The sequence below is a fragment of the Lithobates pipiens genome, unplaced genomic scaffold (genome assembly GCF_037356315.1).
Source record: "Lithobates pipiens isolate NorthernLeopardFrog02 unplaced genomic scaffold, aLitPip1_a1.2 Scaffold_19, whole genome shotgun sequence".
In the NCBI taxonomy this organism is placed as follows: domain Eukaryota; kingdom Metazoa; phylum Chordata; class Amphibia; order Anura; family Ranidae; genus Lithobates; species Lithobates pipiens.
Window position 1 is genome coordinate 408,249,289 of NW_027507764.1, and position 25,658 is coordinate 408,274,946.

Sequence of the window (25,658 nt, forward strand, 5' to 3'; positions counted from 1 at the left end):
GGTCAATCGCTGGCTGGGACCCAGTGATCAGCATGTGCTGTGACGAATCACAGCGCAGCAAGACCAGCAGGTGCGTGTACACACCCCCTGCCCTAGTGTGCGCATCATGAACTATGTAAGTTATATGGTCGGCAAGCAGATATCTCAGCTGATTAGCTTCACACAAGCAGCTCAAGAGATGAATCATTGGCTAGACTGAAAATTATTTAACCACTAGAGATCCGCGCTATAGCCGAATGACGGCTACAGCGCGGGCCTGCTTTGCCGGGACTACATCTATTGACGTCGTCCCGTGCACGAGCGGCCTGCGTGCCCCCTGAGGGGCGCGCGCGGCGCACTCTGTGATCAGCGAGTCTATGAGACTCGCCTGATCACGGATCGAAGCAAGGGGTCGATCCCGACCCCTTGTTACGTGATCAGCTGTCAGCCAATGACAGCTGATCATGTGACACAACAGAGCCGGTAATCGGCTATTTTTCCTCCTCGCGCTGACAGCGCGAGGAGAAAAAAGAAAGCCGATCACCGGCGGCCGTGAGAGGGACTTCAGTCCTGATCACGGCCAGCTGATCAGTGCCCACCTGCCCCCTGCCAGTGCCACCTAAATAATAAAAAAGTGCCCCCCATCAGTGCCACCCATCAGTGCCCATAGTGCCACCCATCAGTGCCCACAGTGCCACCCATCAGTACCCACAGTGCCACCTATCAGTGCCCACAGTGCCACCTATCAGTGCCCACAATCTGCCTCAACAACAGTGCTGCACCCCAGTGCCACATATCCGTGCCCATCAGTGTCATCTACCAGTGCCCATCAGTGCCGCCCATCAGTGCCCAGCAGTGCCACCTATCAGAGCCACCTATCAGTGCCCATCAGTCCCATCTATCAGTGGTACCTCTCAGTGCCCCTTAGTGCCACCCATCAGTGCCACCTTATCTGTGCTCATCAGTACTGCCTTATCTGTGCCTATCGGAGCCACCTTATCTGTGCCTATTAGTGCTGCCTTAACTGTGCCTATCAGTGCCCACCAGTGCAACCTATCAGTGCCCACCAGTGCCGCCTCATCAGCTAATTTCAACGAAGGAGAAAAATGACCTGTTTGCAAAATTTTATAACAAACTATGAAACATGATTTTTATTTTTTTATTTTTTTGCATCTTTTTTTGTTTGTTTAGCAAAAAATAAAACTTCCAGCTGTAATTAAATACCACCAAAAGAAAGCTCTATTTGTGGGAAAAAAATGATAAAAATGTCATTTGGGTACAGTGTTGTATGGCCACGCAATTGTCATTCAAAGTGCATCAGTGCTGAAAGCTGAAAATTGGTCTGGGCAGGAGGGGGGTTTAAGTGCCCAGTAAGCAAGTGGTTAAAGCATGTCACAATACAGCTTGTCATCTGACATGGTGTATTTTCAACACGTTTTCTTTGTTGGTTTTCAGTTTTGACAGGATTGCAGCTTCATGGGTTTAAGTATATCTAAACCCATGAACACATATTTTTTATGTATATTAGCTTACTTTTCTTTAGATGTGGTGCCTGCATTTGTTTATTTCCCGGCTTAATTTCCTTTATTTTCACCTTGAGGTTCTGCCAGTCGTCATGGCTGAGACACAGCAAAATATCATATTTTTTTCATTAAAACTTTAACTGAGTCATCGCTCCAGGAAAGCACTCCCCCTCCCAACAGAAATGGCTGATAAAGTTATAAGATCCATTGGAAGGCTAAAGTCAAGAAACAGAATTTATGTTGAAACCGAGTAAACATGAAGAATAATGATGTCTGATAAGAAACCAGCTGAGTAGGGTCAAAATGTGTTTCAGACCGAAGTTACAAAACCTTTAATTAAAAAAAAAAACTTAGGTAAATAACCCCATTGTGTCAAAGGATAAAATTGCCTCTTTAGTCAAACCCCAAATGTTGACTCAAGCTTTCCCTCAGAGAATGACTGAGATGCGAAGTTAATGTTACACCAAAAAAACAAAAAAAAACAGGCACCAATATCGGAACAGTCAATAATGGAAATGTGTATGAAATATCCAAAGGTTCATTTGAAATGCTGTAGGGAAACATTTATAATCTGTATACATGTGGCATTGTAAATATATGTGATCATAAAGTAGAAATATACATTTTGATAAAGAAGAAATGAAGAATTTTGTTTAGCTACCCATATAACATGTGTTGCCCCAAGACAAATAGGTTTTCATAAGATATGCAGGAGTCATGCAGTTATCCATATAAACATCCATTGTGTTTGATATTAATTAATCAAATTTATACTAAATGTATTATATTTTGTACCAATTGCTGGGGTCCCTAAACAATATGGACATATATTCCTAAGCCCCAAAATATAGATAAATACCCATTATAAAAGAAAACACACCTTTTCTCTTTCTAATAAATAGTTAAGAACACACCTTCTACCTAAGCTTACCAGGTAAATCATTAACCACTTCAAGCCCGGCCTATAACAGAATTATGGTCAGGAAGTGGTTCTGTTATTCTGACTGGGCGTCATATGACGTCCAGCAGGATGATATGCTGGTGAGCACAAATGGGGGCGTGCGCCTGTGGTGGCACGCATCGCTGTAATCATAAGTACGGAGTGTCAGTCTGATGCCGATAATCAGTACAATGATTATCAGCACAGCCCCCATCAAATGTACCCATAAGCTGCCAATCGATGCCCAGTCAGTGCCCCATCATAACCCCTTGCTGGTGCTCAATAAAGTGCCCACCACAGTGCAAATCAGTGCCCACCATAGTGCCAATCAGTGTCCATTACAGAGACAATCAGTGCCCAGCATTAACACCTGTCAGTACCTGCCCAATCAGTGCTGCCCATCAGTGCCATCTATCAGTGTGTCTATCAATGATGCCTGTCAGTACCCATCAGTGCTGCCTATCAGTGCCCATCAGTGCCGCCTATCAGTGCCACCTATCGGTGCCCATCAGTGCCATCTATCAGTGCCCAACAATTCTACATATCAGTGCCTCCTGGTTAGCGCCCATTAGTGACACCTTATCAGCGTCAACTCATCAGTGCCATCGGTGTCGCCTCATCAGTGCCCATCAGTGCTGACTCATCAGTGCCCATCAGTAAAGGAGAAAAACTAATTTTATAACCGAAACGAAGAAAAACTTTTTTTTTAGTTTGTTTAGCAAAAATAAAAACCACAGAGGTGATCAAATATCACCAAAAGAAAGCTCTATTTGTTGGAAGAAAATGATAAAAATTTAGATTGGGTACAGTGTCGTATGACCAGCGCAATTGTCATTCAAAGTGTGACAGCGTTGAAAGCTCAAAATTGTCCTGGGCAGGAAGAGGCAAAAGCGCCTGGTATTGAAGTGGTAAAAGTTCTCCAACCAATGGAGAATAGGCCAAACCTTCTGGGCTGAGCTTATGATAATTATATGAGCTTATTGTCCTAGATGCTATAAAGGATGTGAGGGCCATAGAAAAGGGATCACAGACCCACACACCGGATACACCCCTAGACGATCGAGAAGTCTGTTGATATTTGACCACTCCTCATCTTGCTGGACCCTGTGACTGGAACCACTCGATGTACTTAGATATTGGTGGACATCTTCCCCTTTTAAAATGTTGATAAGATACAGATCACACAAATCTTAATTATCTTTTCTCTCAAAATTGTAGGGAGTATATTTTATAGTTTATGTATTAATATTAATTGATTGTCTATGCCATGTATTATTGTAGCCATGTTTGGGGGAATTCAGACAAACTTGTTTACATCAATTTCAATTTCTGTGGTCCCAGGGAGAGTACTATAGCCCCATTTCATTTTAGTAAGCTCTGTTGGTTTAATATTTATTTCAATTTGGCAATATTTTTATGTTGACTCCATGAGACATACTTTGGATTCCTTCCGGCCAGAGAAATTCAGAGGACTGTTCCCCGAGCGACAAGGAATATTGTGTTCTTCAATATAAAGCGCAATTACCGCACATATTTTTCTAACAGACCAATTTGGGCTCGCCAGAGTAAATTGTATCATTTAAACATATCATTTCATTGCCGTGTTGATGTTTTGATAATGAGTGTGTCAAATATCAGTCACCAGAAAATCAAGTTCTGTATGAAATTGTAAAACTATACTCGTTAATTAATCAAGTCAAATTATTTACTTATTAATTTTGTTGGGAGATATTTACAGTGCCTTGCGAAAGTATTCGGCCCCCTTGAACTTTTCAACCTTTTGCCACATTTCAGGCTTCAAACATATAGATATAACATTTTTATTTTTTGTGAAGAATCACCAACAAGTGGGACACAATTGTGAAGTGGAACGAAATCTATTGGATTTTTGAAACTTTTTTAACGAATAAAAAAATGAAAAGTGGGGCTTGAAAAAATTATTCGGCCCCCTTGCGTTAATACTTTGTAGAGCCACCTTTTGCTGCGATTACAGCTGCAAGTCGCTTGGGGTATGTCTCTATCAGTTTTGCACATCGAGAGACTGAAATTCTTGCCCATTCTTCCTTGCAAAACAGCTCGAGCTCAGTGAGGTTGGATGGAGAGCGTTTGTGAACAGCAGTTTTCACCTCTTTCCACAGATTCTCGATTAGATTCAGGTCTGGACTTTGACTTGGCCATTCTAACAAATGGATACATTTATTTGTGAACCATTCCTTTGTAGATTTTGCTGTATGTTTGGGATCATTGTCTTGTTGGAAGATAAATCTCCGTCCCATTTTCAGGTCTTTTGCAGACTCCAACAGGTTTTCATCCAGAATGGTCCTGTATTTGGCTGCATCCATCTTCCCCTCAATTTTAACCATCTTCCCTGTCCCTGCTGAAGAAAAGCAGGCCCAAACCATGATGCTGCCACCACCATGTTTGACAGTGGGGATGGTGTGTTGAGGGTGATGAGCTGTGTTGCTTTTACGCCAAACATATCGTTTTGCATTGTGGGCAAAAAGTTCGATTTTGGTTTCATCTGACCAGAGCACCTTCTTCCACATGTTTGGTGTGTCTCCCAGGTGGCTTGTGGCAAACTTTAGACGAGACTTTTTATGGATATCTTTGAGAAATGGCTTTCTTCTTGACACTCTTCCATAAAGGCCAGATTTGTGCAGTGTACGACTGATTGTTGTCCTATGGACAGACTCTCCCACCTCAGCTGTAGTTCTCTGCGGTTCATCCAGAGTGATCATGGTTCCTCTTGGCTGCATCTCTGATCAGTCTTCTCCTTGTCTGAGCTGAAAGTTTAGAGGGATGGCCAGGTCTTGGTAGATTTGCAGTGGTCTGATACTCCTTCCATTTCAAAATGAATCTTTTTGTATCCAAATCCGGCTTTTCTCCACAACAGTATTACGGACCTGCCTGGTGTGTTCCTTGGTCTTCATGATACTCTCTGTGCTTTCAACAGAACCCTGAGACTATCACAGAGCATTTATACAGAGACTTGATTACACACAGGTGGATTCTATTTATCACCATCAGTCATTTAGAACATTGGATCATTCAGAGATCCTCGCTGAACTTCTGGAGTGGGTTTACTGCACTGAAAGTAAAGGGGCCGAATAATTTTGCACGCACCACTTTTCAGTTTTTTTATTTGCTAAAAAAGTTTAAAATATCCAATAGATTTCGTTCCACTTCACAATTGTGTCCCACTTGGTGATTCTTCACAAAAAATAAACATTTTATATCTTTATGTTTGAAGCCTGAAATGTGGCAAAAGATTGAAAAGGTCAAGGGGGGCGAATACTTTCGCAAGGCACTGTATACATTGGTAAGAACACCCCATAAATTAACAAACTCATGAAAGGATTGTGGTACGTACTGACATTCTGAACAATGTCCACAAATTTACCGTAAGGTTGGAGGCACTGAAAAACAAAACACTCTTAATTAAGATTCCGTACCACACTCACAATACTCTTGCTTGCTTATGGGGACAACACTAACATACTGTACTGTATCTACGGAGGAGCAGCTTTGTTACTTTATGCTTGCTTCTAAATTAGACTACAGAACACCATACACGGGTTGATTTACTAAAACTGGAGAGATCTGCATGGTAGCCAAACAGCTTGTTACTTCAGCTTGTTCAATTAAAGTATGACAAAAAAACCTGGAGGCTGACAGGTTTCTATGCAGAGCTGCACCAGTTTTTGCACTCTCCAGTTTTAGTAAATCAACCCCATTATCTGTTAAGAGTTATGTTTTAGTGTTGGGCAAGGGTTTAGTATTAGAGGTTGGTCAAGTATTGACTTTCTGTTTAAAGTGATTGTAAAGGCAGATGGTTTTTAATCTTAATGCATTCTATTCATTAGGATAAAAATGCCTTCTCTATGCAGCAGCCTCCCTAATACTTACCTGAGGTCTATCTATATCCAGCGATGTTGCAGGAATGTCTAGGCTGCCCAAGACTCCCCTCTTCATTGGCTGAGACAGCAGTGCAGTGCCATTGGCTCCCGCTGCTGTCAAACAAAGTCAGTCAGCCAATCAGTAGAGAAAGGGGGCAGACTGGGTTTCGGCTCTATGTCTGCATGGGCACTGGGAATTACGGCTTGGCTCTGTTGCCCCATAGCAAGCGGCCAGGAACATCGAAGAGGGACATCAGAAGAGGAGGATCTGGGCTACTCTGTGCAAATCCACTGCACAGGACAGGTAAGTGTAACATGTTTGTTATTTTAAAGACTTTGCAAGCACTTTAACCACTTCAGCCCCGGACCAATTAACAGCCTAAGGACCAGAGGTCTTTTTACAATTTCGCACTGCACTGCTTTAACTGGTAATTGCGCGGTCATGCAATGTTGTATCCAAACGAAATTTGTGTCCTTTTCTTCCCACAAATAGAGCTTTCTTTTGATGGTATTTGGTTGCCTCTGCGATTTTTACTTTTTGCGATATAAATGGAAAAAGACCGAAAATTTCGAGAAAAAAATATATTTTCTACTTTTTGTTATAAGAAAAATCGAATAAACTCAATTTTAGTCATACATTTAGGGCAAAATTTATTCAGCCACATGTCTTTAGTAAAAAAATGTCAATAAGCGTATATTTATTGGTTTGCACAAAAGTTATAGCGTCTACAAACTAGAGTACATTTTCTGGAATTTACACAGCTTTTAATTTATAACTGCCTATCTCATTTCTTGAGGTGCTAAAATGGCAGGGCAGTACAAACCCCCCAAATGACCCCATTTTGGAAAGTAGACACCCCAAGAAAATTGCTGAGGGGCATGTTGAGCCCATTGAATATTTTTTTTTTGTCCCAAGTGATTGAATAATGACACAAAAAAAAAAAAGTTTACAAAAAGTTGGCACTAAATGATATATTGCTCACACATGCCATAGTTATATGTGGAATTGCACCCCAAAATATATTCTGCTGCTTCTCCTGAGTACGGGGATACCACATATGTGGGACTTTTTGGGAGTCTAGCCGCGTACGGCACCCCGAAAACCAATCACTACCTTCAGGATTTCTAAGGGTGCACATTTTTGATTTCACTCCTCACTACCTATCACATTTTCAAAGGCCATAAAATGCCAAAATAACACAAAACCCCCCCAAATGACCCCATTTTGGAAAGTAGACACCCCAAGCTATTTACTGAGAGGCATGTTGAGTCCATGAAATATTTTATATTTTGCCACAAGTTGCAGGAATATAAAAATTATTTTTTTTTGTTGCACAAAGTTGTCACTAAATGATATATTGCTCACACATGCTAAGGGCATAAGTGCAATTACACCCCAAAATAAATTTTGCTGCTTCTCCTGAGTACGGGGATACCACATGTGGGGGACTTTTTGGGAGTCTAGCCACGTACGGGACCCCGAAAACCAAGCACTGCCTTCCGGATTTAAATATAAAACGCTACAAAAAAAACCTGTTAGCGATCGCAGGGATCAGGACTGACTCTGCGAACGCTGCAGTTATGTGTTTAGTGTTTTGTAAGTGACAGTGATCGATCGATACTGCACTTGGGAGGGGGAGGGGGGGCGGGGGGGATCGGGGGGATTTGTGTGCCTATGTGTGCCTACATGTTAGTGTAGTGTTGGTGCACACTTACTTTCACTCTTCTCCTCGTAGTCCGGTCAAAAAGACCGCCCTGAGGAGAATGACATCACTTCCTCCCTGCCTGTGTTTACTATACACAGCGGGGGAAGCTTCTCATTCACCAGGAGAGGGGATGGCCAGAAACCAACGGCCATCCCCTCATCCCGGATCGCTCCTGAAGCAAAACAGACCGCCGCATCCAGCTGGAGAGGGTCCGATCGGACCCCCCACCCGCTGGAAGGCGAGCACGTACATGTACGTGCTTGTGCCTGTCGGTGCCATTGCACCGACGTACATTGCTATGCGGTGGTCCTTAAGTGGTTAAGTGTAGGGGTGTGTGGAATTTTTCACTTTTTTAGCACCAAAAGCCTTGCATTGAGAGCTACCAGCTCTGTGTTTCTTTTTCAACATAACAACAACAATGCAACAACGTTTTACAACATAATTTTCCCACGTACTGTATATCATTCCTTGTTCTTTGAGTTATGTCATATCAAGGCTTCTGCCTATTCAGGTTTTCTTCTGTTTACTGTCCCTGCCAATTCAGGTTTCATCCATCATTTACTTCTACTGCAAATGCAGGATGGAGAATCACACTATATTACTCAAGGTTTCTCCTGATCTTTTTAGATCAAAATAGCTACGATGGAAGTATGACTGGGCTTAGCCACCATTTCATTGTTATTTCTATCATGAAGGCACATATCCTTTATTTACCCCCAGTATAAACGAACAACCATGTCAAGTTGGGGTATTCTTTCTAGCATAAATTCTAAATCAGTCTCAAGATGGTCCCTCAACTGCCAAGGACTCTATGTCCTATGCCAGGCTTTGCTGATATCATATGTCCCTTTATGACTTCTTTCTTTGGATTCTTCTATAATGCTCCATCAAAAAGGAAATTTCTTAATGTGTGTCTTCATAGGGTAGATAATGCAAATACATAAATTAAAATGGTCTGGAGTGACAGTATCCTTCAATAATTGAATTTAAGACATAACTAACATCTTATTCTCTACTGGATAGTTTAGAGACTCTTACATTTTTATATTTCCATATTAAATTGTAAAAATATATTTTACCCCAGAGAAAATCTACAACATTTCTGCATAACAACCTTCATCAATGGTGGATGGAAGTAAAACCTCAATTTAGGGATGCATAAAAATATTCATGTGCCTGTATAAATGACCGATATGCTCAGAAAATGATTAATGAATCTAGCATGCAACTAATGATTATTTGTGTGTCTATTTTAGTTTTACTTTAACGGTCAACATGGATATATCTATTAAAAATGTATTTGTGGTATTGAAGTGGTACATTTATGCACATTGAAAGACCAAGTTTGAGAGAGATGTGAAAGGTCAAATTAAAGGTCTGTTCTATATTTTTTGTCAGCCTGTATAATGACTGCCACAGAAGAATAACTCTTGAGAAGTGAAAGAGTTTACCAGTAAAACTTAGGATGGATCAAAGTGCTGATGTTTATTGGAAGGATGCAAACATTTCCATCAAGGGAAATAGACCTATGAGCTACCAATTAGACCTAACAAATTTAGCTGTTCATTAAAGTGACACTGTTAAAACAGGACCACTTTTACCCAACAATCCAACAAGGCCTAGTTTACACTCACCCAAAGTAATCAAATACATTTCTTGCAAGCAACTACAATCCTATATGTTAAAACAAGATCCAGCTGCAAGCACTTAACACATCCCCATACTCATGTGTGCATATATAAAAAAAACATCAAATGTGCCATGCTAAATATACCTAAATCAATGTTATGCTGAATATAAATTAAAATCAAATATTATTAATAAAAAGTGCTCTAACTCATAATCATAGTGTCATGTGATCAATAATCCATTTTTTTTTTGTTACAATACATCAGCTTCATCTGAATTAAATAAGTGTCAGTAATAGAAATAGAAACCACACAACATAAAGAAAATATGTAGAATTATGGCAGTTCATAAAAGTGCAATCCCATCCATGCTGGTGTCTCAAAAGAGCCGCTCTTGCGTGCTTCTATATATATATACAGTGGTGTGAAAAAGTGTTTGCCCCCTTCCTCATTTCCTGTTCCTTTGCATGTTTGTCACACTTAAGTGTTTCGGAACATCAAACCAATTTAAACAATAGTCAAGGACAACACAAGTAAACACAAAATGCAATTTGTAAATGAAGGTGTTTATTATTAAAGGTGAAAAAAAATCCAAACCATCATGGCCCTGTGTGAAAAAGTGATTGCCCCCCTTGTTAAAACATACTATAACTGTGGTTGTCCACACCTGAGTTCAATTTCTCTAGCCACACCCAGGCCTGATTATTGCCACACCTGTTCACAATCAAGGCATCACTTAAATAGGAGCTGCTTGACACAGTAAGGTCCACCAGAAGATCCTTAAAAGCTACACATCATGCCGAGACCCAAAGAAATTCAGGAACAATTGAGAAAGAAAGTAATTGAGATCTATCAGTCTGGAAAGGGTTATAAAGCCATTTCCAAAGCTTTGGGAATCCAGCGAACCACAGTGAGAGCCATTATCCACAAATGGCGAAGACATGGAACAGTGGTGAACCTTCCCAGGAGTGGCCGGCCGCCCAAAATTACCCCAAGAGCGCAGCGACGACTCATCCAAGAGGTCACAAAAGACCCCACAACAACGTCCAAGGAACTGCAGGCCTCACTTGCCTCAGTTAAGGTCAGCGTTCATGCCTTCACCATCAGGAAAAGACTGGGCAAAAATGGCCTGCATGGCAGAGTTCCAAGGAGAAAACCACTGCTGAGCAAAAAGAACATCAAAGCTCGTCTCAATTTCTCTACAACACATCTTGATGATCCCCAAGACTTTTGGGACAACATTCTGTGGACCGATGAGACAAAAGTGGAACTCTTTGGAAGGTGTGTGTCCAAGTATATCTGGCGTAGAAGGAACACTGCATTTCATAAAAAGAACATTATACCAACAGTAAAATATGGTGGTGGTAGTGTGATGGTCTGGGGCTGTTTTGCTGCTTCAGGACCTGGAAGACTTGCCGTGATAAAAGGAACTATGAATTCTGCTGTCTACCAAGAGATCCTGAAGGAGAATGTCCGACCATCTGTTCGTGTACTCAAGCTGAAACGAACTTGGGTTCTGCAGCAGGACAATGATCCTAAACACACCAGCAAGTCCACCACCGAATGGCTGAAGTAAAACAAAATGAAGACTTTGGAGTGGCCTAGCCAAAGTCCTGACCTGAATCCTATTGAGATGTTGTGGTATGACCTTAAAAAGGCCGTTCATGCTCGAAAACCCTCTAATGTAACTGAATTAGGACAATTCTGCAAAGATGAGTGGGCCAAAATTCCTCCAGGACGCTGTAAAAGCCTCATTGCACGTTATCGCAAACGCTTGGTTGCAGTTGTTGCTGCTAAGAGTGGCCCAACCAGTTATTAGGTTTAGGGGGCAATCACTTTTTCACACAGGGCCATGATGGTTTGGATTTTTTTTCACCTTTAATAATTAGCACCTTCATTTACAAATTGCATTTTGTGTTTACTTGTGTTGTCCTTGACTATTGTTTAAATTGGTTTGATGTTCCGAAACACTTAAGTGTGGCAAACATGCAAAGGAACAGGAAATGAGGAAGGGGGCAAACACTTTTTCACACCATTGTATATATATATATATATATATATATCCATATTTTTCTCTGAAATGACATATGGCATTTGGGTGCTTAACACATGTGCTTACATAATACACTCGTGCTCCCCAATCAGATGTGTGCTCACCAGATGAAATGTGACCTCGCACTTAAGTTTGGTCATATATTGCTTTTAGTCCTTCCAGGACTAGAAGCTGCTGTCCACTTCCCCTTCCTACTGATGTCATTATGTCTCCACAATACATACAGCATATCCCGAGTCATGCATATAAGGAAAGGAACGCCAATAATAATAATGCTTATATCGTAAAATGACAAAACGTTTTTGGAGTTGGGCACGTGAGCTGTGGATCTATCATTTCTTGTTCGATAGTGATTGAATAACCAATGAAGCATCTGTGAAGTTTTGAATCTGGGTTCTGGTCATCCAATGTACTCTCTTCCTCCCATTTGGCCAAATAGGATGGCAGGACGCTCAAATGTGTAACAAACCGGTCACAGGCTGATGCGGTGTCTTGGATATAGATATGTTTTATGCTGAGTCTTTATGCTGTAAAAAGGAGGTGCACTGGAGCACCCAACTAATGTCAGTAGTAACTTTGGAGAAATAAAGAGCATTGTATTTTACGATGTCTCCTCTATGTATTGAGGAGACATAACAACATCAGTAGGAAGGGGAAGCAGACAGCATTTACTGTAGTCCTGGAAGGACTAAAAAGTGATATACAGTATGACCGAACTTAAAGGTAAGTGTAAGTATTGAAACCTGCTGTATCTTCCATCTTCCAGCTGCTGTACATATTTGACTGTCGAAGCAATCAAATACATGCTTCCCCTTTTTACATTAGATGAACCATAGTGGCCAGTGAAGGAGTAAGTTATGGTTGCCATCCCCCCCCCCCGTTTGCCAGAGACATTCCCTATTTTAAGGGGTCTGTTCCTAGCGAGTAAACATTCCTAGCAATAGTAGTGTTGTTGTTGGCTATAGTGCCCTGCCTGTTAGACATTTTGGAAAATAAGGCAACAATTGGGGCCAGTCACACACGCACGGCAAATGGCTCTTGGGCCAAATACAATATCTCCTATGCAATGCACAGCCATACTGGGATGGTACCACATGTGTACGCTACCCAATATGGGGCAGACCAGCAGCTCTTCTGCACCAAACATAAAATAAGGTTTCCATTGGATGGGATAAATGTAAGGAAAGTGAAGAGGAGTGGAGACTAACCTATGTGGGGGAAGTAGGCTCCATTTTGATTAAGGCTCTCACTGTTGAGGACCCGATCACAGCCCAGTAAACAGAGTTTGTAATTGTCCGGGCTGGTTTAGCCCTTCCTTCTCTGGGCTGGCTGCTCAGCTGTCGGCTAATTGCTAGCTCTCATCTCTCTCTACAGTTACCAGCTGTTCCTGATCATGCTCTTCTGACCTGCCTACTTAAAGCTGTCCAGCTCACTTCACCTCTGCCTTCACCTTGGTCACATCACAAGAAACCATCTCCTGCGGTTCTGTTTAAAGACTGGCTTGCTGACATCCCTTCTGGCTCCTTATCCTGCTTGCTGTTGCTCTACTTGGATCCCTGACTTCTGGTCTGGCTGATTACCCGATCTGGTTATTGAACTCAGGCCTGGCTGACTACTCGAACCGGTTACTGGACTTTGGCTATGCTTTGACTACGCTTTTTTTATTTACCTTTTTATTTTTATTTAATAAACAAGTGTGTGTTTAATTGTACATCTGTCTCGGTCTGATTCATGGTTTCTGACAGTAGGCGAAGGCCATGACTTCAGAAGATACAATCAATCCACTTGTTGGTAATATTTTTTTCCAGATTGGATGAGCAAGATCACCGCATGGCGTTACACACGCTCCCGAGTCGCACGGGTCACCTGGAATCCCCCACGGTTGCTGCTCCGGTGCAACCTGAGTCGCAGGCATCCCTGCTGCTGTGCCAGTCTCTGTGCAGGTACCCGCCTTGAGTATTACCTCTATAAGAGGTATGTCTGGTTCCGCTCTGCTTCCCCAGCGATTTGGGGGTGATCCAGTTCAATGCAGAGGGTTTCTCAATCAGGTTGAGATATACTTCGAGATGCTGCCCCAGGCATTTCCCACGGACAGAAGCAAAGTAGGTTTTGTGATATCTTTGCTTTCTGAGAGAGCCTTGGCCTGAGGAAACCCTCTATGGGAGACGCAAAAACCTGTTGTCTTGAGTTACCCTGAGTTTTTGGCCTCCTTTAAAAGGGTATTTGACGTTCCCGCACACTCCGCTTCTGCTGCCAAGTGCCTCGTGTCCATAAAACAGAGTACGAGAACTGTTGCCAACTACGCCATTGAATTCCGTACTCTGGCAGCAGAGGTTGCTTGGAACAATGAGGCCCTCCTGGCTGCTTTTTCTCATGGTCTCTCGGATTCAATCGAGGATGAGATAGCAGCCCCAGATATACCCACTTAGCTGGAGAGCTTGATCTCGTTTGCCATCCTCATTGACTCCAGACTCAGAGAAAGACTTTCTCTTAAGGAGCGCTTGCGGAAGCCTCCTGTATGTTTGCCTCCAAGCTTTGTAGTCACACCCATGCCTCCCTCACCTCCCATGCCTCCTGGTACCGAGTCGGTTGGTGAAGATGAACCCATGCACCTAGGCTTCAGGCGTCTCTCTGCGGATGAGAGAACTAACTACCATTTAGAAGAAAATAACCAGATGGTAGGCTTCAAATCATGGAATGGCCTGCACAGTCTCCAGACTAAAATCCCATTGAGTTGGTTTGGGATGAACTGGATAGAAGAGTGAAAGCAAATCAACCTACAAGTGAAACACATTTATGGGAACTGCAAAAGTGTTGGGAAGAACTTTCTAAACACTATTTGATTTCCATTGAAGAAAGAATGCCACGAGTGTTCAGCTGTCATATCTGCAAGAGGTGGCTGATGAGTCAAAAATATAGATTACATTTTCTTAAAGAAAACTATTTCATGATTTCTTTTTTTATGTCCAATTGTATGTAGACAGAAAGAGAGAAATGAATACAAGATAATTTTAGCATTTATTATCTGCTGGACTGAAAACCCTATTGTATAGTAGGTATTGCAGAATCCAATACACGTGTAGTTTTCCTGCCTTACAGGATTTCTGTATCCTTTTAAAATGGTGACTGCCAATTATTATGCTCTCTCCTTATGCTAAACTTTATGTGCGACTTTTAAACTGCAAATGGTTCCTAGCTTTTGAAATAAACTATTTTTCTGAAGCTGAGAGAAGAGGAAAAAATATAAATCAAATCGGAAAAGCGGCAATATAGTGAACAGAAACTGTATTCTTCATTTCTGACACAGTTTTTCCTTTGACAGTTGCCTCTCTGATCCTACCTTATCTTTATTCTGCTACAATGGTGCACATAAGATCAAAAGAGAGAAAGCAAAAGTAAATCATTTATTCGGTAAAAGCCTGGGGCTTAATTCATTAGTGCTTAGAAATATCTCCTTAGATTCAGACCTACTCCCATAAAGAATTGTAATTTAACAGGTGTTTAAAGATTACTTGTAATGAACACTTTAATTATTGAGCAAAAGAGAAATACCGTGATTTCCAGAGTTGGGAAAAAACAGTAAAGAAGCCAACGTATCATTTTCCAAAACAGGAATAAATAGGGCCTGCAGATGCAGTGTGTTAAGATGCAAATGTGAGGACAAATTTACTGGATAACTACATTTTAGTTCAGACTAGGTAGTAAAACATTTTTATATTAGACATTTTCTGCAGGACATTAGAACAGACAACAAAACAATTTTTTTAAAATTGTGATTAAAAATTTAATATTACCTTAGACTATACTACACATATTATCTTACATTGAGTTCAGTAGGTTTATCCTAGACTCAGAATACTCAGATTTAAATTATTTTAATGACATAGACTTACTTATGAAAAATTAATATTAGATTTATATTTGCCTACTGTTTTACTGTTTATACCAAGAAACCAGCTTGATCAGTGGAGCATGCAGGTCTAGTCTCCTCTTTTCATGGAAATTGCTATAGAGGCCAATGTCTAGATCATAATGTAGACACTTCCACTTTCAAACTGATTTCGTATGTACATAGGCTATTAATATTTTTTATTTAATACCTGTACCATTTGTAACACGGCATTGTAACTGAGATGCAGAACTCTAATTGCCCACAAGATGGCAGTGTCCACTACTTTGCCTAATTATAGTTGCAACACAAGTGTCCAGAGCAGTCTGGGAATTGTAGCCTCAATGGAGGATCTTGAAAACAGTGGAGCTGGGGTCACAACTACAAGGCCCACAAGCACCAGAGAGGGCCTATATAAAAACAAAAGCCCAGGAAGGAGCTGGGCAGTGAGAGAGATAGATACACCAACCGGGAAGGAGTGTGTTTAGCTGTGCTGTGCTTAGCCAGGCCAGGCTGCATCTGTTGGGGCTGTACCATAGCCAAGTGGCTGCTGAGCTGAGCCCTGGGCCGTGGAGGTCCATCATCCGCATTCGCTGCATCGTTGCTTAAGGGCCCCCCCCCCCCAACCAACCGAACAGACAACTTACGGCTGCATATGTTCTGTCACAGAGGGATCTGGTTTAAGGGTCCCTGACCCACACAACAAACATAGCTAACAGTTACTCCTGTTTTTTACTCAAGCCCGAGGAAGGACCGTTATCCTCCTTTGACACTGCTCCCATTAGAGAGCAGAAAAATACACTTTTTTGAATCAAAAAATAAGACAACAGTAAAGTTAGCCCAATTTTTTTTATATTGTGAAAGATAATGTTACACCAAGTAAACTGATACCCAACATGTTACGCTTCAAAACTGCGCCCGCTCGTGGAATGGTGAAAAACGTTTACCCTTAAAAATCTCCATATGCGACGTTTAAAAAATTCTACAGGTTGCATGTTTTGAGTTACAGAGGAGGTCTAGGGCTAGAATTATTGCTCTCACTCTAATGATTGTGGCATTACCTCACATGTGTGGTTTGATCATCATTTTCATATGTGGGCACTACTCACGTATGCGTTCTCTTCTGCACGTGATCTCGTCGGGACGGGATGCGTTTAAAAAAAATGTCTTATTTATTTTATCGTTTAATTTTTATTTTTACACTGTTTTTTGGGGGAAAAAAATTGTGTTACTTTTATTCCTATTACATTGAATGTAAACAGCCCTTGTAATAGAAAAAAAAGCATGACAGGACCTCTTAAATATAAGATCTGGTGTCAAAAAGACCTCAGATCTCATATTTACACCAAAAAAAATTGTCATTCAAAAAAAAAAATATTTTGTATTTGAATGACAAAATATTTGCAAGCAGGAAGATTTAAAAGGAAGCCTGAGTGACCTGTATTTACTTTACTTTACTATTACTGATGTAATGTTCTAAGGCCGCGTACACACGGGCGGACTGTTCGCCCAACTTTGTCCGCTGAACAGTGTTTGGGCGGACAGTCTGCTCGTGTGTGGGCTTTCAGCGGACAGTTTCAGCGGACAGTTTGACGGACAAGGTTTTTCGGAATTTCCGAAAAACTGTCCGCTGAAACCTTGTTTCAGCGAACAGTCCGCTCGTGTGTAGGCTTGTTCGTCAAACAAAGTTGCGCGCATGCTCAGAAAGGATTTTCACGCCGAAAGCTATAATGCAGTGTATAGGACGTCGTATTTTTCGTCCCGTCGTACGTGCCGTTCACGTCATCGTGCACGGTTTCAGCAAACTGTTCGTCCGTCGTGTGTGGCCATGTCCGTACATGCTAAGTTTGAGCGGACTGTTTGCCGAAACTGTTTGACGGACAAAGTTGGGCGAACAGTCCGCGCGTGTGTACGCGGCCTAACAGTTTCTGTGCAGGCTTCTTCTTCAGTAAAAACTGTACAGGGGGTCCCTGAGTTACGAACCTCCGGCTTGCGAACAACTCCTACTTCCGAATGGCAGGTAGTGCCGGCGGGCACATCAGAAAACAGCAGAAAACATTGGAAAACGCCGTTCTGCGCATGCGCGTCCGAATTACAAACAAATCCGACTTAGGAACAAATAGGCAGTCCCTAACCCATTCGCAACTTGGGGACCCCCTGTATGTCAAAAAATATATCTTCACTTTTGGCTTTGGGCCCTTCTACATTCTGATTCTCTCTACTGGTCAGTAAGGTTGCCTATGACATTAAAGAACCAATGCCTAGGCTTAGGATGAAGGAAAGAGCAAGACTAAGCTCAACGTTTCTGTTACTTTCTGATTCTCTCTGCAGTAAATTGCACTTATTTTTTTCCAGACTTTCAAACTTTATTTTGATGCCAACGTAAGAATTCATTTTTTCACTGCTATGTTCATGGGAACTTATATAACTACAATATAAAGAAAGGGAACTTTACCACATTATGAGCAATTGATAATATTCATACAAGTTGAAAAAAATATTCAGTAGTCTACACAGACAAGCAGCATCTAGTATGCAGGAGAAAGCAAGTATAATGCATGACATGATAGCACCGTTTATTGATTCTCACTCATTTGTCAAACAGACATGCGACTGACTTCCCCTCAGATGCAAAATGTTATTCAAGAGCTCAGGGGAATCGCCTGTAAGTCGTACTGGCAGTGAAGGGAGATTATTTTTCAAATAATTTCATGGTCATATCTTTTCTGCTACAGAACACTGCACATTACATCTATCAGTCAACAAGTGTCATCCTTTCCTGTGCATATCATAAGCTTTTACATCAAGGAACCATTTAACCTAAACCAGAAGCTGACTTACATGAAAAGCTATTAAAAACATTAACAGAATAAAAAGTGCAACTTCCCCTGAATTTATCATGCACTTTGGAGTTAGGGTGCCTGACCTCGTTTACTTACAGATACAGATGGACTGATCTATAACAGATACAGTCGCACACAATAATAGTAAAATCTGTAAGCTATGGATGTTTGGCATCTTTGAGGAACTTCTGGATCCTGTATGTATCAAGCATGTGCACAAAAGTGCCCCATGAAGGTAGCATATTGTACATGGACTAATATGGTCATCTGTTGAGTGCATAGGCCACTCTTCCTGACTGTAAGTGTCTGCTATTCATACACGGCTCAGTTCCTATCAGGGTAGGCCTGGAAATTATATAAATTTTTGGCAGACAAGCCATCATAGACATCTATATTCATCTATATACTGTATACTGTAAATACAGCTTAAAGTTGCCTACTATCTATCCAGTTAGTTTTAGCCTTCTTATGCTTCTATAGTATTATGACAAGAGGTCAGCTGTGTGTTTTACGATACTGCAATTAACTTTCATACTTCCTCATGTATTTTAAGTTATGATGAACTTCTGAATCTTTCTCTAAAAACCAGACCTGTGTTTACGTTTTAGGGTCCCTTTAAATTTTAACTACTGAGTGGATTTGTGTCCATGTCCCTGAAGCAATGTCATACTTATTTAAAAGTAACAAAACAGAAAGGTTCAGGCACACAGTGTAATCAATACAACCCAAATTGGATGCCCGTCAGAAAAACATTTAACAATATAAGACATCAGACTTTATGCATCCTCAAAGTTCACATCCTGTCAGCTAGAGAGGAGATGAAAGGCAACGGTGTCAACTCTTCAAACCTGTTATGTAGCTATCTCGTTGAATCTAAAAAATTAATAATGAATGTTCAAAATAAAATATTGAAAGTTCTTTTTGGAAATTACAAGAGATGAAAAAGGTATTTGAAGTTTCTGCTGCATTATACCTTTTTTTGCAGCACCTCCTGCCATCATACCCATCTAGGTTTCATACTCACTTCATACTCTTCTTTGAATCCGTAGCCTTCAGCACATTTCATCTGTGTGATGTGCTGCAGCAAGTCAGCTACCCGGATGGCTGGGTGAAGCTGGCCTGTCTGGTAGGGAACATCAGCTGCCTCCCGTTTCTTGTATGTATGAGACTGGGCTAAGCTGCTTGTCTCGCTGTTCGTGTGGTTTTCATCTATCAAAAACAAAAAAAAACAGGGTTAGTGATTTTGAACTTGTATAAAATAGAAATAAAATATAAATGAAGTACAAAAAAAAATAAAAAACAAAAAATACAAAAATATAAATGAAAGAAGTGGAAATGAAATTATGACGAGATAGAAGGCAAAACACTGAGATAAGAAATATGCACATTTTAAATTACATTTTAAATAGTTGGTAACGATGCATCAAATACAAATGAAACAGGCTGAAACAAATTCACAGAGTAGTTTGTAACAGTATACGCAACAGAGCTACAAAGTAAACAACTAACTAAAACCCTTTAAAACATATGTAAAAAAAAATGAAACACAATATGGTTGGACACTGGTTTAGGGTACAGACGTTTAAGGTTTACAGTTCTACCCCATTCATTTGCATGCAACTTGTAACCAAGGTTCTTAAACAACACATGAAATGGGGCAAAACTGAGATGCAAACAGACAAAAACAGAACCACTGGGTGTGAAAAAGACCTACATGGGTTCCCCTGCCATTTATCCTTCCAAGTGCTGGAAAAATATACAGAATTTTGCAATGTATACTCATCCAGCATGGGAAAGGAAACCCACCTCCCCCATAGTTGTTTCTCCAGAGCGTACAAAGAGAAACTTACCATTAATTGGCACTTTTAAGAAGATATATCAGGAGGGAAAAGAGTAGGAAAAAAATAAGACAGGGCATAAGCAATTAAAATGTATTCATTAACAACAGCATGGCTCCTGACTGTGGTCAAATAGAAGAGACGGGGTACGAGGTTGAACTAAAAAGCCATAGAAAATAGGAAACTAAGCGCTAAAAATTTTGGTGGATCTATGATTTTTTGGGGATTTTCTACTCAGAGCTAAAAGTGGACCCTTGTTGGAGAAACTTAGAGTGGCATTAAAGAGAGATGCCCGACACCTACACACTTTAGGATTGGGATCAATAGCTACACTTTCAACTTTCAAGTGCTGCACCATAATATTGTGGCTTATTCATTATGCTATAATGGTTCTCTATGAGCATCATTTTTTGTCAATGGAAGGCTGCTTACAAAGATACCGTGAGGGCTCAGGGACATCTCAATGTTATCACACTGCGCTCTTTCAATTACGGGTCTACTTTTATATTGAAAGTCGAAAACCCCTTGGGAATTAACCTTTAGTGAGGAAGTATAGAAGCTGCCATTTTCGATTCCTCCTTCTGAAAATGTTAGTTCTCTGGTTGTCATGGCAATCCAGTGGCTTTAGTACTCCCTAAGTGACTAACCTCGAACAAGCATCCAGATTAGGAGTTTGCTTTGACTTTCTTAACATGCATGTTTGCTCCAGGTTAGAGTCTCAAACTACTGAAGTCAGGAGCAGCCTAGCAACTAACAATTTCACAAGGAGTTCAATAGCAGCTTCCCTGTTTCTCTCACTAAAGGTTTCCTTTAATCCTACTGTAGTTTACATATTTTATCTAGATGAGTATTTTTATTTAATGGTGGAAGTGATAAAAATAAAAACATCTTTTCATTGTCTGACAAATTTATAGGTCAAAAGTCAAATGTCCACAAATATTGATTATGTTATAAAATTATCGTTTAACTTAAATTAATTCTTATACAAGTCCAAAGGCTATACTTTAAATGGGTTTCTATCTGGGTATGATGTATCTTATAATTTATGTAAGTCATGCACATGTGCATAATGAAGACATAGATCTATGAAGGGATATTACTTAAAGGTAACATAATATATACAATCTACTACATCATGCCTAAAAATAAGATACGACACAAAGGACAAAAAACATAATGCCATTTAATTTTATTTATTTTTAATTGTCAAAGAATCCATCAAATTTTTGTATCACAATATATCCAACCTAACTCCAAATCCTCATGAGATTCTGGTCCAGTCCTGGTTTTCAAACTCCCATTCTGGTCCTGGTATTCCAGATTTTCTACAGAAAATTAAAAATGCCATGACCAGAATGCATCGAAAAAACAGAACATTTGAAACAAAAACAGAAAATAAGTAATAGGAAAAGATAACAACACCCCCCCCCCCCCATCCCCCCACAAAAAAAATTGTACAAAATGTTTACATTGAAGATAAGTCATATTAAAAAATAGATGTATACAGTTTTATAATGGAATAAAAATAATTGGTCATCGGTACTACATATCATGCGACAGTTTAATAAAGATCTCAAAAGCATCACAAACATTATATAAGCTTTCACAAAAGTATTTACATACTAAATGTTGCGGGAAGAAAACTCTTTAAAAAATAACATCTTTAGTGCTGTTTTCCTTCATTGAAAACATCCATTTGATAAAAAGCCAAACTGATATATATTTACAAATGCATTTTCTTGCATTTTATGAAACACTTGTTACTGTGATATTTAGATTAGGCATTCAGACTGTACATTTATTTAGTAGGTCTAAATTTTGCATACTTAGAAAATGTTTTCTGCTATGAAGAAAAGTTCAATAATCTAACTTACAATTACAGCTTTTCTATTATACAAATAAACTTTTGTATTTCTTAAATTCTAACGAATGTATTATATGGCAATTAGTTTGAAAGGTGTGGCCTGCTTTTGCCTATAACTTTTATTTTATAAATTTAATACATATTTTAGGAAACTACACATAAAACTATACTTTACTGTTGAAAATATAAACATATGAATGTACAACTTAATAAATGAATACATGTATTATATGTATTGCTTCTCAGCCTTTTGGCTAAAATTAGGTGTAGATTATATATATATATATATATGTGTGTATTACAATTTAACTGGTGTGGCTGTTATGCAGCTATACATATAAATTACATTTTTCTACTACGCAAAAAATATATACAAATATGGTGGACTATTATAACAATTTCGTTATAGGGTCCCAGACATTCCCTTCTCATTACTAACATCATTTCCAATTGTACTTGTCACTACATTACTAGGCCTGCTTACTGCTCGGCCCAATAGTTGCAGCACTTGTCTGTTAAAGTATTATTTTAGCAATTGATATGCTCAGTGATGGACAAAGTCAGCGAGGGGTCCCTGTGCAGAAATGATGCATTATAGCTTACTGAATTGTGAGGAAATAAATAATGAACTTTGGAGAGAAAGAAAATCACACAGTAAATTGGTAGTTTTAGGAGAAATGCCCACATACCTGGAACCCAGCCAGGATACCTTCAGTCACTGAAAGTACCCTGCTTGTCATCTGGCCGCTGAGGTTCTTGGGCCCATTCCAGGCAGGAGAAGCCCCTACCTGCAATGGGCCCCAGGACCTCAGAGGCCCTTGCTGCCTGTATGGATGGCACTGATGTTTCCACCACTGGATAATTTTCATTTAATAAAACATCAAGAACAGTGGTGTTAAAAACTCGTAGTTTGCATGACCCTTGTTAAAAAAGCAGCCCAGTCCTTATTTACTGATTTATGTGAAACTGCAAATAAAATCAGAACCTACAAATGACTAGGTATTATTGTTGGCGTCTTTGGCATTGCAGACATTACCTAGAGGAGAGCAAATTTCTTTGGTTAGTAAGGATCCACAGGGATGGTGGATAGGTTTATCAATATAGATGAAACAGTATTTCGTTTTATAAGCCCAAAACTGATAAACATCTCAGGAGTAGGCATATTTAATTGTAAAGTGTAGATAATGGCCACCTCGGGTAACATATTCCTGATCTCTACAGTTTCCTGCAGCATATCTATAGCCTGTAATTATACCTGTAGCGTGTTCCCAGTCTCTATTGACCATAAGAAGAATATTGTCTGCCTCTGACAGTCTTTTGTAGCACTACATATACTGAAAATTGACCCTCTGAAGATGTGAAGGACCGCAGTTGAATTCTCATTTTTATAGTAAGTTGACCACCACTGTTTTATATCCTACTGGGACAAATTTACAGGTCCAGTTTCATGACAGAATATTTGAAAGAAGGGAAATGTTTTTTCTAATTCTTCAGAGATTATTCTTCTATTCATAAGTGATGCATGTTGGCATCCCATTGTGTACAGACAATGCTGTGTACTATAAATACAAATTTGATTATCTAATTTATTTTGTGAATTAAAACTGTATGACGGGCTTACTTGTCAGTGTCAGAAGTGCTGGACAGAGATAAGGGAATGAAAAAAAAATATCTAAGATTTTACTTAATAGGCTTACTATAATCCTGCAATTACATCTCACAGATTTATTCATCCAAACTGTGCATGTTCTTCCCTCAAGGGACATTTATATGTGTGATAAAGCCCTTCACTAGATGGACAGAAGGGAAATTCTTAGAATTTGTGGATATTGAGAACCACATTCTAGGCTGCCATAGATTGTGTCATTGATATTTCACATGGCCTGGAGTATCCCAGATCTGTTCATGGAAGAAGGTACTGTAGGTATTTGACTTGTAAAGTTAAAACAAAATTGTGTTTAATCCTACATTTTGAAATTCTTCTCATATACCATCTAAAATAAAAAATGCTATATTATTTTGGTTGTTCATAAAAATTCTCACGCCTTTTTCAAATGGTGTGGTAAAGAGACTTTTTACATCCAAACAAATAGGCAGATGTTAACAAAAACTAGAACAAGTTCTTCTTCACACAGCAGTTTTTAACTACTTGACCTCTAGAAGGTTTTACCTCCCTCATGACTTGTCCATTTTTTTTTTGCTATTCAGCACTGTGCTACTTTAACATGCATCACTGTATGTGAGGGGGAGGGGTTGCTATATAAATAAAAAATAAATAAAAAAGACCAAATATTTTGAAAAAATATATATTTTCTACTTTCTGTTACAAAATGTATCCAATGAAATCAAATATCTTAATTTATTTTAGACCACTATGTATTCCACTATGTATTCTGCTACATGTCTTTGGTATCAAAAAAATCCCACAAAGTGTAAATGAATTGGTTTGTGTAAAAATTCCTTTTTAGAAAGTAGACAGTCTTAGGTATTTAGGAAAATGGTGAGTTTTTCGAAGTTGTAATTTTTTGTCACAATTTTTTGGAAAATTAAGAAATAAAATAAAAAATTTTTTACAGTTTATTTTTACATACTGTCAACAGTGCAGTACAAGGTCAACATATGGTGCCGATCACTGATACTGACTGGTGACAAAAAACATTTATTAATCATTTTATTTAACTTTTTTTTTAAACATTTTTTTCTACATACTTTCATCAGAATAGTTCAGTGTCCTAATAGTGATCGGGGATTTTCTTTTACACTTTGATTTCTGTTACAGTGATCATCACTGTAACAGCACACGGATACTGACTGGTGACAAAAAACATTTATTAATCATTTTATTTAACTTTTTTTTTTTTTTAAACATTTTTTTCTACATACTTTCATCAGAATAGTTCAGTGTCCTAATAGTGATCGGGGATTTTCTTTTACACTTTGATTTCTGTTACAGTGATCATCACTGTAACAGCAATCTTCTGAACTGTCATGCATGGGTTACATTCATAACACCTGTCATTTACTACTGTGTGCTGTGATTGGCCCACAGCTATCACATGGTACAGGGTGCTGTGTTTGTCCCAGGTACAATGTGATAGCTGTGGGCCAACCACAGCATCACTATAGGAAGTACAGCTGTTATGAATGAAATTAATTTATAACAGCTTTGTTGAAAATGTGATCATGTGATTGCAAAACGATCAGATGATCCCCAGCTCAAAATGGCTGAGTACCAGGAGTCGCAATCCACTGTGTCCGGTAGACACAGCGATCAAGGGGTGCGTCCCTAACCTGGAACAGACAGGATGACGTACATGTTTGTGATCCTGCCAGCCCATGTCGCCTTGCTGCAGTAAATTTATTGTGACCAGCAGCAAGCAGTTAAATGTATACGAGCAGAGTGTATAGAAACTTTTCACAAATCTTTTAGCAAGATTCAAGTAGCTTTGTTGAAGCTTTAAAGGCCTTAACAAAACTGTTTAAAGCTTGCTAAAAAGCT

The 25,658-nt window shown here is 39.6% G+C and overlaps 1 protein-coding gene across 10 annotated transcripts in view; it reads right to left on the bottom strand.

Annotated features, from left to right (window-relative positions):
- PTPRM (protein tyrosine phosphatase receptor type M) overlaps positions 1 to 25,658 on the bottom strand; it is a 982,826-nt gene that overhangs the window by 178,057 nt on the left and 779,111 nt on the right. For 5 of the 10 annotated variants that reach the window (XM_077492471.1, XM_077492470.1, XM_077492475.1 and 2 more), the window contains 2 exons: positions 21,543 to 21,620; positions 19,482 to 19,666 (listed from right to left, as the gene is read on the bottom strand). In XM_077492471.1, coding sequence (XP_077348597.1) covers positions 19,482 to 19,666; positions 21,543 to 21,620 — 263 coding nt within the window. The remainder of the gene's footprint in view (positions 1 to 19,481; positions 19,667 to 21,542; positions 21,621 to 25,658) is intronic. The other 5 variants (XM_077492477.1, XM_077492476.1, XM_077492474.1 and 2 more) reach the window with 1 other exon arrangement.